Genomic DNA, 13,685 nt, shown 5'->3' with positions numbered 1-13,685 from the left:
GCCGATCGTCGCGATTGAGCTACTATCACGCGTGTAACAACAAAATCGTTGCAAGCTCATCGGAGATCCGTGATTTGTAGCGGGATTTTTCAGCCAATCGGTATACAATGGCGTTGGTCGGACGGAGTGTGCACGGTAATCGATTCATCATCGTGTGCGCCCCCAACAAATGTGTCGTTTTCGCAAGGGACGAGTATAGACAACATTTTTATCACAGCAAGTGTCACTCTCGTATATATACGCGTGCATTAGCGACGGAGCGTAGTCAAACGAGCACGGATTGATGTACAAAAGTCCACCCGTCGCCCGTATAGGCCAGACACGTGAGCCACGTGAGCACACTTAGAGCCCCATTCGCGTCAAACACCCGAGAGACACATCTAGGCATTTCATGTATATATATACACTTGTCCAGTACAGATACGATGATCGTACGAGTGTTGCGTCCCTCTCGGCAATGATGGACCGACGTCACCATATAATGTACAAGTGTGTGTACACCAAAGAACATACATGTTTAATCCCGGGCATCCGCTTATCTGCATACGGGCGCAAGAAGCGTCGCCCGGCCCTTTTATCCACCACAATTGGATAACTAGCTCTGGACCTAGATCGTTGGTAGCCGTAATCCCCCGTGTGTACGTATACCTATGCGAGCCTTCTCCCTCTAACGCTCAATTGACGCTGATGGAGCCGCTAAACGTCGAGGTGTCTTTTTAATTTTTTTTCTTTTTTTCCTTCCTCTTCTGTTCGACCTCCCCTCCGGTGAACACACGCGCGCGCAAGCACCGAAGGGGTCCCGTTACGCGCGTGTCCCAACAGTGGACGCCACGTCGCGAAGGATCGAGCATCGGTTTCACCGAGCTTTCTTCCTTTTATTTATTTCGTTCGGTACCTACGCTTGTCTCACCCCCACTGTTTTGCCACAACTTTCTTTCTTTTTTTTCTCAATGCACCACCCTAGGGGAGGGGGGAGTGGGCGGGTTTCCAAGTTCTTAAAAAACCTTCTCTCAAAATAAAATAAAACAAAAGGATCAAGCCATTTGTTATTTTCGGGTTTTCCCTCTACTGTCATTTTTCAGGAAATCGCCGAAGCGACGCTTCCGTCTTCAATTGGATACTCGACTAACAAAGCATCGCGAGCAGAATGAGGCGATCCGCCTTAAGATTGGGGATCCCCGCGATCCTGATAGCCCTCGCCATGGCCCAGCCCCAGGTAAAGTAACGCATGGTTGTATTTTTGGGCGCTTTGAACCGCGAGAGCTCGTGCTTAGGTGAGGCGAGAGCGGAGCGTCGACCTGAACGAGCAGCACAAGCTCGAGTCGGCGTGCATCTGCGACGACATGCGGCCCCGGAGCTACGACCTCGAGATCGAGCCCCGGCTGGCCGAGGGTAAGTTCCGGGGTCACGTCAAGGTGACGATCTACTCGACGGGGAGCGCCGACAAGATCGTCCTCCACGCCCACCCGGACCTCGCCGTCGCCGACTCGGACGTCACCGTGACGAGGACACACCGGGATAGGGACCCCGAGGACTCGTGAGTCCAGGCAATTGTGTAATTACGCGCCGTCGAGCACGAGCCCCCGAAAAATGGCCCAAAACCTGTTCACAGGAGCGAAGAGGACGAAAAACCGGGACCGGTGAAGGTCGGTTCGGTCGAGCGGACAGCGCGCAAGCTGCTCATCCACCTGGAGAAGCGGATCAAGCGGGGCACGACGTGCGAGGTGTCCATAAGGTACGCGGGCAACGTCACGAGCAACGACACCTCGGGCCTGTTTGCCCACCACTACGTCGACGCGACCGGACAGAAACAGTAAGTGACGGATTACCATGTAATGCGGGGATATATGAGAAAACAAGGCCCATGTATACCAATGCAAGACCTGTCCGTCAGTGCAGCACCTACCTGGCCACCTATCTGCGCCTGAACAACGCTCGCAGGCTCTTCCCGGGCTACGACGAGCTCCAGTACAAGACCAAGTTTCGGCTGTCGCTCGTACGGCCCAGGAACATGACGGCCCTCGCCAACACGCCGCTCGAGACCAGCAAGGACGTGTGAGTTGTGCATCGGTGCTTTGGCTGACGATTTCTTAAAACAAAAAAAACAAAAAACGAAAAAAATTACTCGTTCCCACAGGCCCGATAGTCCCGATTTGGTGCGCGACAGCTTCGCGGAGACACCGGAGATGACGTCCCACCAATTGGCCTTCGTTATCTCGGACCTGGAGAGGGTGGCGCCCGCGAAAATGGCCAAAACTGCGACTGACGGCCGACAAGTGCAGATCCGCGTCTGGGGCCGCAAAGAGTACCTCGAGGCCCTCAAAAACGTGCCGGACAAAATAGTCACGGTCGTCAATTACCTGCAAGACTACTTCAATAGGTCGATCGAGCTGCCGAAGCTCGACGTAGTCGCCTTACCCACGTACACGGCGAGCAAGGCTTCCGACAATTGGGGCCTCATGCTGTTCAAGTGAGCACACCAAAATAAATGAAGGATAAGTATAGTAATACGCGTTATACGCGTGTCTGAGCGTACGCGGCTGTTACTACTTGTATCTTGTATAACATCTGTGCGTGTATACACATGTATTATGTACGCAACGTGTGCACAGGGAAAGCGAGCTGAGCAGCCCGCTCGTGTGGAACACGGCCTACGAGCTGACGTACCAGTGGATCGGACAGTCCATCACCCCGTACCGGTGGATGGACGCCTCCGAGAACAAGGGCCTCAACTCCTTTTTGGCCTCGATGACAACCCTCGACGTGAGTACAGTGATAGTACTTGCATATTGATACAAATTGCGCTTGTAAATCGTTTTGCGGCTTCATTGATCTCGATTCCAAGGTGTGTCATTATTACAATATGCTCTATTTTACTTGAGCACCGAATACATGTATAACATATGCTCAAATGGACGAGATTGCGTTTAATGTTGCGTTTGCGGGTCAAAGGGCAAAGTTATGAGTCCAAAGAAAAACTTTGTTTGGGACTTGATTGTTGTTTGCCGCAGATCAACCCGGAGGAGCTGAAGGGCAAGTGGCCCATGAACATCCTTTACTCGCTGTACTACGGCTACGGCAAGTTCTACGGGGCGAACCGTGGCACCGGCATCATACGCGACGCAAAGTTCTCCAAAAGTGAGTCACTTGGATTTCACCTCGCAAATCCACGGCTTTTGCGTTGTTCTCGTACTGTCAACAAGCTTTTGTTTTCTTCTTCTTCTCGAATTGCGTTTCATGATTTACACGCGCGTGGAAAATTAAAAGAGCCGACCTCTCCGTCAACATTGGCCATCGATTCTTCAAACTCTCGTGAATGTTGGATCACGTTTGAAAAAAAAAAAAAAAAAAAAAAAAAAAAAAAACAGAAGAAGAAGAGATACGACTTGCTACTGTTACAGTGCAGGTGTTACAGCGTAAGCTTGCTTTACTTTTGCAGTTGAATTGGTCTTCCGTATGTTCTACTACATCCTTGGTAAGGAAAACTTCAAGGCCAGCATGCGGCATCTGATCCAGAGCCAAGCCACGGCCAGGTAATTGCTGCCTTGGCTATTTTTTTTTTTTTTCGTTTTAACTTTCGAAAAGAAGAAAAAAAAAAAAAAAAAACCTTTGGCTCCGTACGCGTATGTGACGCAACGGCGTACCGTACGTGATGGAGATTCGCGTAAAAATAGCCACGTCTGACTATTCGCGCGTCGTAACGACGTTAGCATATACAGCCCGCGTCACGGAGAGTTGATAAATCGAGGCAGGGATCGGTGCAACAAATGCGCCCATTGTCGGCGTTGGCTTCCCGTGACGCGGCGAGCTGTTGCTCCGCGGATGAATTTAAGAGGAAACGTCGAGACGCGCGATTACATCACGTACACTTGCCGACTTTGGAAATTTTTCGCAATAAGCATCGCTCTTGTAAGCACGTTGTACGTGTGTATATTGCGATTGATCGAATTGAACGAGTCAACAGTCCCAACCAGTTGAAAAGCGAGAGCCGCTACCCGAGGTCCTTCACGCAGAGCGACATCTACGACAGCTTGAGCTTCGTCGCCAACAAGAGCAAGGCCCTACCCCCCGGCCTGACCATCAACAAGGTGGCCGATACTTGGATCGACCAGGAGCGCCTGCCCCTCGTCACCGTCAGCCGTAACTACGACAACGCTACCATCACCTTCAGCCAGGTACACGCATCACACGTTTGTAGCTTACCCTGGGCTGGAGTGCCATTGTTGGGCTTTTGTTCCCCAAGCGGTGCCCATGGTATAAACCACCATCTCCCATTTTTTTCCCCATGTTCGAACATTTTTTACGTTGAAATCGTGGATTTTTAATGTATGGATATGGCTGCAACCCCCCTCAAAGTGACGATAGTTCAAGAGATCCTTAATAACTGGTTGTTTAGAAAACGTACGTGCGAGAGAACCGTGTGTCAAAGATCAACTGGGAGAACGTTTATCGGTGGAACATACCTCTGGTGATGCAGTCCCAGCAAAAATGGAACAGCAGCGATTACGCGCCCAAGGCGTGGCTGCTCGAGAGCAAGGACAAGCAGAACCTCACCATCCCCGACATTGCCGACAAAAACAACTTTGTCGTCATTAATCCGGAAGAAATCGGTAAGTTGTACCTATTGCATTAACGAAGCGCGTACGAGAAAAAAAAAAAAAAACAAAAAAAATACATATTAAAGCAAACAAACAGGCCTGTTCCCGGTGAACTACGACGCGAGGAATTGGCAGCTGCTCGTCGACTACCTGCGCGGCCCCAACTTCGAGAGCATACCGACCCTCACCCGAGCCAAACTACTGCACGACGCCTGGAATCTCGCGTACGCCGACGAGCTTTACTTCAAGGTGGCCCTCAACATGACCCTGTTCCTCAAACACGAGAAGAGCCACGTGGTCTGGGAGCCCTTCTTCACGATGATCGACCACGTGGGCGGTCGCATCGAGGGCACCCAAGTCTACACGAAATTCCAGGCGAGTGTGCCATCAACCGTACACCTATATGTATGTAATAAATATAAACGCGCGTGACCGTGTCAGTGATTGCGTATCGTAGGCATACGCGCGCTCGCTCCTCGAGCCGATGTACACGGAGCCGTGCGAGAGCACCCGGGCGGTCGAGCCGTCCTGGAAGACGCACCTGCGAGGCCTGGCCCGCTACTTCCTCTGCCGGGCCGGCTACGAGCCGTGCATAGCCGAGGCTCGCGAGCAGTTCAAGAAATGGATGACCGACAAGGAACCCGACAAGGGCAACCCGTAAATTACACCCATAAATATACCCACAACATGACCCACACACGTGTATATGTATATATTTATCGTTGACAACAGCGTGGCCAACGAGTTCATCTGTCCGGTGTTCAAGTGGGGCAGCGTCGACGAGTGGAACTTTGGGCTGCAGCGTGTCATCAATTTCCCGCGCAACAGTCCCGAGAGGAAGCAGAGCGAGAGGACCTACCTCCTCAAGACCCTGGCCAGCTGTCCGAGGGACCCCGTCAAGGTCGAAAGGTACACGCATCAACGTCATTCCATCCAAACGTGTATCGCTTGACCGTAATCCTCGCAGGTTACTGGAGGTGGCGATAGTCGAGCGTAACGGGAACTTCAGCGACGCGGACATCCACCTGATATTCTCGATGTTGGCGAGCAACGCGAACGGCTACCGGTCGCTGTTCAATTTCCTGCGTGACAAGTGGGACGTGGCCAAGGAGCGGCTCGACGGTAAGAAGAGCCTCTGGACGAGTCTCGTGCAGTCGGCGACCGGCTCGTTCAACAGCCAGGAGGGCTACGACCTCGTCTCCAAGCTCCACGAGGCACGTAAGAACGAGTTCGAGGGTGCCGAGGGTTTCTTGCCCGAGGCCCTCGAGAAGATCAAGCAGGAGACGCGCTGGAGCGAGAACAACCTGCCGGCCATTGAAAAGTGGCTCGACGAGCACCTCGCCAAACCGGCGTCCACCGACGAGCACGTGCTCCACTACTGGAAGGAGGTATTGCTCTGCCCCAAGCGTCTGGCCAACGAGACCGCACCGGCTAGCTGAGCTATACCTACCTCTCCCTCTACTTTTACTTCTTTCTTCTTCTCCTTACTTTCCATTTTTTTTTTTTTTTTTTTCCTCCTAAATCTTTACTAAATCGTTACTGGCGTTATAATTTATATTCATTATTACCTCTGCAGCTGTTGCTATTTTCCTCTTATTCCATTACCCAAGCCTAGATATTATATGTCCAAGTATCCACGTATTGTACACGTTATATTGGTTTATGGACTTTTATTTTTATTTCTCGCGGCTTACTCGTAGTAAAACCATTGTACTTGTATATTGTCGGCAAAAAAAAAAAAAAAAAAAAAAAAAAGTTGGTGCTAACGCGAGTATGCATTATTTACTGGTGCGTTCGTATGGATACAGAATCGCTTGGATTTCATTGTTATGTACGCGTAGACGCATTACGGGCCAAATTTTATGAGTCGAAATATTTTTACTTTGGCACCGATTAATCGTAATTGTAATATTTTACTGGTGTTGGATATCAATATCCCGTAATGTGTCAATTTTTTTTCTTTTTTTTTTCTTTCGTCAATTTACTTGATGACGGGATTTGCATTTTAGCCGATTCCGAAATTCACCCATTAAGGCGATCCTGTCCAGTACCTATAACCACGTCATGCATGTAACGTATTATTTTTTCATCCCTCGTGGTACAGCGAGAACTTTAGAAGCTTTAGACCCAACTATGATGAAATTGATCGGTAAATAATATTTTATCGACCACACATTCTATTATAACTCCTCTCCATACATTTTTTTCGTCTCTTTCCAACGTTATTATACTTTTACATATATAAAATTGAAAATAAAGTCACATAAGACACGCGTGGTAGCTTTAAGTTTGTGTAATATGACAATCGACGATTTAATTGTATTGTTTATGTAAAACTCTGTATGACATTTTTTATAAATAAAACAGATTTTACGTTAGTTTTGGAAATTTAAAGCTCCTGCCGCTGTTAACATTTGACACTCACACCCTACGGAGCTTTTTTTCGATAACAAGGAAACCTGTACACTCGCCGTACTTTGATTCGCAAACCGCGAAGTTTAAATTCTTAAATTTTTTAATGACAAATAAACATAAAGTATGATTTTAAGATTGTTCAATAGTTGTTACAATGATAGTTGTTTATCATCATATTTTTATTTTATGGTTATGGTTGTTCCTTGTGTTTTAATACGATAAATTACTTCAAGAATTCAAACTTCGCGGTTTGCGAATCAAGGTACGGTGAGTGTACATGATGTTACAACAAGATCGGTAGGTAAACTACCTATCTTTACCTAGTTACGGTACATCAGTTTTCTCGTTTATCGACTCATTTTTTATATCTATATTTTTTTACCTATACAGGTAATACGTACAACGTACATACAACATGCACATAAAGAAACAAATCCAATAATTAAAATAGGCATAATTTTAATATCGAAATAAAGATGAATAATTTTTCGTGGAATCAAAGACTTGCAATATTTTAGCAATAGGATATTTCCGATTTTTCTGCATTAAAAACATTATTGAAAATCTGATCTCTTCGAAAAAACCTTGAAAAAAAAAATCAAATATACTATAACTGACCAAATGCAGTTGTCGATATCGAATGGGTTCATTTTTTGTACTACATGGACATTATAATAATATATCAAGTGTATACACTCAATACTCAACTTTCTCGCGAGAATCGAGGCACGAATCGCACTTATGCTCCGAAACATGGCCGAATTTCAACTCCGTGAAGATGATGAGTGACTTTCCCCACCTCCGCAACTTCCTTTTAACGGGAGTTGGACGGACAGGTGACAGCGGGAAGAGAAGTACCATCGGGACACGCCACCCGAAAATTTTAAACTTATTGCCCCTCCCCCCCCAGGTTAAAAGCTTTCTGGATTGCATTACAGGGTTGCTCAGTGATTACAGGGTTATTGAATGGTCTTAGATATTATATAGTTGCTTGAGAGCTTAAGATAAGTATAGGGTGATTGAGTTTTATATATTAATTAACTTGAAATTTGAATTACGCTGCAATTTAGTGACTGTAAGCTGACACAGTCAAGTTTGGTTTTCTTTGGACTGTAGTTATATATATAGTCGAGTAAACAGACACTGGTGCGAAATGTTAACATGCGAGCGCATACACGCACACTGTTACTGTACGACAGCGCTCACCCACATATACTTTTTGGAGCATCATCAGTGCAGATATTGCAGATTGTGCAGAAGCAGTACTTAATACCTATACATTTTGTACAACAGCAATCGCAAAAGAGCAAAGAATCAAGAAGAATTGGATCTGTGACATATACCTACCAGCTAACAGCTATAGCTAGCTGTAATAGCAGCATCTGTGAGACGCGCAGCGACAGCAACGGCATTGCAAAAGGAGGCTATAGCAGAGCAGCACCTGGAGCTTCGCTCTCTCCATGTTCTTAAGGAGACGACGTCGTTCGAGGCGCTCGCCAGTAGCTGAGGATAGCCAACCGGTGGCCCGTGCTTTCATGCCCCTTCTCTTCGTCAGGACGAGCTGCTCCCAGTGCCCGGATTCTTTTTTCTTCACCTCCTCAACATCCTCCCCATCGCTTTTTGCTCGTTCAGCAGTACTTCAGCAACCACGGACGGTCCCAGCCAACAGCATCGTCCTGGAGGAGGCCCGCCTCTGACGAACGCTTGATTCTAGGATAACTCAGTGAGTAGGTACCTACAATATTATTTTTATTATCATTATTATTATCTTTTGCCTTCGATGTTCTTGCATTCCCCTATTATCAAGATTCCTTTTCACCACCTAGTGCAACTACGTCTTCATCATCGCTACAACAAAGCTCTCCTGTTTAACTTTCAAGACATGACTAGCAAACACACACAGCCTTCAGGGGCAAGGAGAAAGGAGAGCCAGTGTGGAATTTTTCGTTTTCTTTTCGTTTCCAATCTTCAATCGTATAGGTGGTAGGCTTTTTGCATAACTGAGATAGCACTGGGACACTGGGAGCTGGGAGCCAGTCTAGAAAGTGCCTCTGACTTCCTTAATAAGGTGAAAGTTCTTGTTGTTGAGTTTTACATAATTACAAGAAGGTAATGACAGCTGGCCCTTGGTTACACTTTAGACAAGGGATTTGGGATTGGCAGCAACTTTCAACAGATGTTTAAGATATCTCAACTAAGTGTTTGCTAAAAACATCTTTTATTCTGCAATTATCAACAAATTGAATCAAGTATTAAGAGATAAAGCTGCAATTAACGTTTTTTTTATTTTTCAAATTTTTTTATCCAAGATAAAGATACATACTTAACTACTCATTATTTTGTCATTTTACACAGCTGCAGCATTGTAGTCTTAGCATTTCAAGGATTTCAAATTGTAGATTTAGCTCACCTAACCCAAAATAAAAAAAAAAGTATTATATAAATAGATTCAAGCACTAAGCTTAGCGACCAAGTTATAAACAGTAATGTATAAGAAATATCTCAATAATTTTGTCCACATTGAAGTTTAAAGTATCCGAGCGTGAAAAATTCTTGTATCAATGAAAACTAATTTTTAATTATGCAAAAGCATAATAGAAAATACGCTCTTTATCAATTAATAAATTTACATCTAATACATATACTAGCCACATAAATATCTCTATTGAAAAAAAAGTTTGTGGCTAATCTATAAGGGAATCTGACGTATACGTTCACTCTTAACATCATTCGCCAGTTACTTATATCAAATTTATTATTGTTATTCACCTCACAAATACAACAATTTATTTTTATCTTTTGCAGTTCAATCTGTTGCTGATCATGGTGGAAAGCGGCAGAGAATACGTGCTGCAATGGCCTGGCCATGCAGCATATGTAACTGAGAGATTTAGTGGATTATTAGCTAGACAGACACTAGTCGATGTTACTCTCATATGTGATGAACAAAAGTTAAGAGTTCACAAACTAGTATTAGCTTCTTGCAGTCTTTATTTTGAGGTATGTACCTTTTTTTATGTATATGTATCCATGCATAAGCCCAGTATCTAAGTTGGCCCGTTCAATCATTCAAACTATTATTTATTTAGTTTGTCAGGTAGATTTTACGACAAATTACGTAATTCCTTTCTAATAAGATGTTGTTTCATAAAAATGAAAACTCCAACCATACAGTAATACTCTCCATAATTGTATGGCATACATGTTACAAGTAGACTTTCCTTTTTTTCAGGAAATCTTAGCAGAAGACCTTGGACCTGAACCAATTATACTACTTAGAGACTTAAATTTTAGTATATTAAAAGCCATGATTGAATTTATGTACTGTGGTGAAACAACAGTATCTCATGTTTACTTACCATCGTTACTAGCTGCAGCTAGATTATTTAAGGTGAGTAACAAATTTTAAGCTTTCGTTTTTACAATAATGAAGCAAATGTTAATAATTATTTCATATGCGCTTTTCAGGTTAAAGAGTTAGAGTCTCTTGTGGAAAATATGGTTGGCTCTATAACGCAAAGTTCCAATTGTAACGAAGGAGAGTACTTGCCAAATGACGTTGGAAGCAGCGGGCGCGCCAATGGTGTGATAAATAATGAAGACAACGGCATCCGAGTGAGTTTCACAAACAAAAAAAATTGCCAATCTAACTACCGCGAAACGAATAGTAGTGACTCAGAGTCAGAAAGAAATTACATCGAGGAAAATATTTCTGAAACTTTGTCTGATAGTCCAAACGATCGCTCCCTGTATGAGGATCCCTGTGGTATCCCAAAAAGCAAAATGTATTCTACGTTGCTTAGAAACAGTGAAAGTAAAGATGGTCCATTGAGAAAAAATGACGAGGAAAATTCTGTAGAATTACTGAGCGATTCGTCATCAACTCTGGACTCTGAAAATTGTGAAAAAGATTCGGAGTCGACGAGGTTGTACAAGCGTTGCTATGAATTTGTGAGTAATGGCTGTGCCAAAGGTGAGGGAAGTTCACAGCTGTACTTGACGCCCGAGTCGACCGACAACGAGATCAACCGGGTGGGCCAATGTTCAAAGGTTTACACACACAAAAAACGCAAAGCCAATGGCGATAATACGTTAAAAAGGCACACACACCTCGATAAAACATTGCCCCAGCCTCTTGTCTCAAATTCCATCGATTTGACGGACGACTCATCGAATGAAGAAGCGCCCGTAACTCTTAAAACAAATTTGGACGGTGAGAGTTCAGATTATCTGTTGAGTTTCAATAACGAGAGCATACAGTCCATCGTTGGCTGTTCATTAAGCGACTTTTGTCCCTCTGGTAGGTTGGAACTGATAAATGCGCGAACGCATAGCGTGGATGAGAAAAATAGCGTTAAAGTAGGAGGAGAAGAAGATAGGACTCCTGTGCTAAGGAGAAGCGTTCGTCTCAATCAGCAGGAGAGCGAAGAAACCTTAGTTAAGGTAAAGTCGAAACTCAAGGACGGGAAAAAAAGCTCTCCAGACAATATAAAATTATTTTCACGTACAAAACGCAAGAACAAAGAATTAGAACGTAGAGTTCCTAATGTAAAAGTGATCGTGACAGCAACACAATCTACGAGTAAGAGTCACTCGCGACCGCTGCGTAGAACGTCTAAGCTCGTTGACCGATGTGCACCTAAGAATCACCTGGCCAAGAGTAGTGATAAGCCAAAGACGGTAGAAAAATTGACAAATCCCGTCAGCGTGCATGAAAGACCAGAAGCGACTGAGACCGTAGCTGGAGATAATCAGCATCTGAACGATGTTCCCGTCAAATCAAATATTAGAGCGTCGTCGGTGAATCGAGCTCTATGGGGTGACATGTCGGACATGACTGAGGACGGCGAGGTGAACGAGGAGTTTCTCGAATACTCACAAAGCGCTGAGATACCTTTCGCAGTAGGCTTGCTGCCTTTGCGTGCGGCTCTCGAGAGGATGCAGGCAACTCTCGACCACCAACCAAGAAAAACGCGATCGTCGGTTGCTTCGACGAAACAAGAACCTAATAATCTCAAGAGGAAAAATTCGCCGTTGCACGAGACTGTTGCTCCTGCAAAGAAGCAAAACATGCACGACATTGAAGTAGAAGAAAATGCTAGTGCAGTTTGTCATATACAGATAAGAACGTCTTCACCATGTTCAAAACTTCGAAAAAGGTCTCTGTCCGACGGCACCACTGCCAGCTTAAGTGGGACCGCTGTTAACGGACGGCCATAACTGCGTTGTTTTGCAGAAAGTTAGGGTCTGAAATTTGGATAAGGTGCGGTACTGTGTTTAATGGCACTCCTACTTTATGTACATTGTAAATTTGTTCAGATTAATTTTTTTATAAAATTAACTAGCATAATGATACTTACAATTGATAATTGTTTTTGTAAATTTTGTAACAAAATATCATTTAACTACTAAGCTATTATTATTACACTGTATAATTTTGTGTATTGTAAATCGATTTCTATTGATATAAGAAAAGTCACACTGTGGTAACGTGGGTAACGTGATTCATGTAAAATACCCAATGCTAAGGTACGGATCGGAATATGTTTATATCGAATACGATTGAACTTACTCGAGAATAAATTAAGTAATCATAAAATTTATAAATTAATAGTAATTCACCGTTATTAATTTCTTGCGGTTCGGTTGTAGTCTTTTACTTCAATAATAGTATTAACAAGTTGATTTTGTATATTTCAAAATTTATATATAATTACATATATTTGTTGATAACTGTAAATTTTAATTGACTTCTGCATTATGAAATGAAGTTTGAAAACCATTTAAAAGTATGTATTTGATATTTTTTATTGATTAAAATGTGTAAACGTCATAAAAATTGAATAGCAACTTTATTAATATCAGAGAAATAACAACAATTTAATACTAACACTTTTTTTGTAAAAATTTACAAAATTATTTATAATGTAAATACGTGATGATTTTGGATCATGCTTAAGTTACTTTTATTTTTAATTGCAATATGAAATTTAGCATATAAAAAATACATTTACATCAGGCTACTAATATTAACTTTTTAATAAGTTACATGTATTTTTTTTCTACAAAATTATGAATCGCAAGGCGATATGTACAGTGCGTAAAATTATTTTTGTAAATGAATAATATAAATTATAACACCAATTCTTTTTAAAAGAAAGCAAAGTTCAAATAAATCTTAGTCACTCCAGTTAAAACATTTTTATTTTAACCCGGTAGACGAGACATGAAAAAAGTGAATAAGTTTAAATCAGGGCAATAGCGTGAAATTTGTTTTAATCGCTTTGTAATATGATCCTCTTGTGGGGAAAAATAGTTGTCAAACCAAAGCGTGTGCTTCAATTTTTATTAAATACAAATACTTGAAAGAATGACTAAGTTTTTTTCATACTTTTAATTACAACTCTTTTCCTATAAGATTAATGTTAAAAAATAGTCAATAACTTATTCCTCTTTTGGTTACGTATATATATATATATATATATATATATATATATATATATATCGATCTGCGCAAGTCAGATTATCGCAAACCGATTTTCCGCTAAATTCTGATCCAAAAAAAAGTAATAAAGAAAAAATAATCATTTAAACTTGTCATCTTTGTGCGTTCACGACTTTAAAATTTTTCAACGAAACTACTCCATTTAGCCCTTACGTAGATCATAATTC

General features: G+C 43.0%; 2 protein-coding genes across 10 annotated transcripts; both read left to right on the top strand.

The window, feature by feature from the left end:
* The first annotated feature begins 806 nt into the window (after positions 1–806).
* Positions 807–6,040, top strand: LOC106635969 (aminopeptidase N). Of its 3 annotated transcripts, none has more exons than XM_023390635.2 (15): positions 807–891; positions 1,083–1,210; positions 1,275–1,537; positions 1,613–1,813; positions 1,900–2,055; positions 2,138–2,470; positions 2,613–2,763; positions 3,012–3,138; positions 3,440–3,533; positions 3,965–4,175; positions 4,397–4,610; positions 4,696–4,973; positions 5,056–5,255; positions 5,331–5,507; positions 5,566–6,040. In XM_023390635.2, the coding sequence occupies exons 2-15, from the start codon at positions 1,148–1,150 to the stop codon at positions 6,035–6,037; spliced, it is 2,940 nt and encodes a 979-aa protein (XP_023246403.2). In that variant the 5' UTR covers positions 807–891; positions 1,083–1,147; the 3' UTR covers positions 6,038–6,040. The 3 variants fall into 3 exon arrangements, with proteins under 3 accessions (XP_023246403.2, XP_089445782.1, XP_014203652.2); XM_089589656.1 differs by having other exon boundaries at positions 1,083–1,216; XM_014348166.2 differs by having other exon boundaries at positions 810–853.
* A 2,169-nt stretch (positions 6,041–8,209) lies between these two features.
* Positions 8,210–13,437, top strand: LOC106636000 (uncharacterized). Of its 7 annotated transcripts, none has more exons than XM_089589649.1 (5): positions 8,210–8,736; positions 8,840–9,081; positions 9,819–10,013; positions 10,246–10,404; positions 10,482–13,437. In XM_089589649.1, exons 3-5 carry the CDS (start codon positions 9,837–9,839, stop codon positions 12,231–12,233), a joined length of 2,088 nt encoding a protein of 695 aa, XP_089445775.1. In that variant the 5' UTR covers positions 8,210–8,736; positions 8,840–9,081; positions 9,819–9,836; the 3' UTR covers positions 12,234–13,437. The 7 variants fall into 7 exon arrangements, with proteins under 7 accessions (XP_089445775.1, XP_089445772.1, XP_014203705.2 ...); XM_089589646.1 differs by having other exon boundaries at positions 8,210–8,740; XM_014348219.3 differs by having other exon boundaries at positions 8,210–8,740; positions 8,821–9,081.
* Positions 13,438–13,685: the final 248 nt, after the last annotated feature.

The sequence above is a fragment of the Copidosoma floridanum genome, unplaced genomic scaffold (genome assembly GCF_036245765.1).
Source record: "Copidosoma floridanum isolate Cflo_tuat_1 unplaced genomic scaffold, Cflo_Japanese_pri ptg000009l, whole genome shotgun sequence".
In the NCBI taxonomy this organism is placed as follows: Eukaryota; Metazoa; Arthropoda; class Insecta; order Hymenoptera; family Encyrtidae; genus Copidosoma; species Copidosoma floridanum.
This window is presented reverse-complemented; position numbering and strand designations above follow the sequence as displayed.

What these genes read in the sequence shown, in the direction of transcription:
- LOC106636000 (XM_014348220.3), top strand. Translation starts at nt 9,837, where the DNA reads ATGGTGGAAAGCGGCAGAGAATACGTGCTGCAATGGCCTGGCCATGCA. An exon ending in CTTGCAGTCTTTATTTTGAG is followed by an intron (nt 10,014 to 10,245) that starts GTATGTACCTTT and finishes CCTTTTTTTCAG; the next exon opens with GAAATCTTAGCAGAAGACCT. An exon ending in CTGCAGCTAGATTATTTAAG is followed by an intron (nt 10,405 to 10,481) that starts GTGAGTAACAAA and finishes TGCGCTTTTCAG; the next exon opens with GTTAAAGAGTTAGAGTCTCT.
- LOC106635969 (XM_089589656.1), top strand. Translation starts at nt 1,148, where the DNA reads ATGAGGCGATCCGCCTTAAGATTGGGGATCCCCGCGATCCTGATAGCC. An exon ending in GATAGGGACCCCGAGGACTC is followed by an intron (nt 1,538 to 1,612) that starts GTGAGTCCAGGC and finishes ACCTGTTCACAG; the next exon opens with GAGCGAAGAGGACGAAAAAC. An exon ending in GACGCGACCGGACAGAAACA is followed by an intron (nt 1,814 to 1,899) that starts GTAAGTGACGGA and finishes CCGTCAGTGCAG; the next exon opens with CACCTACCTGGCCACCTATC.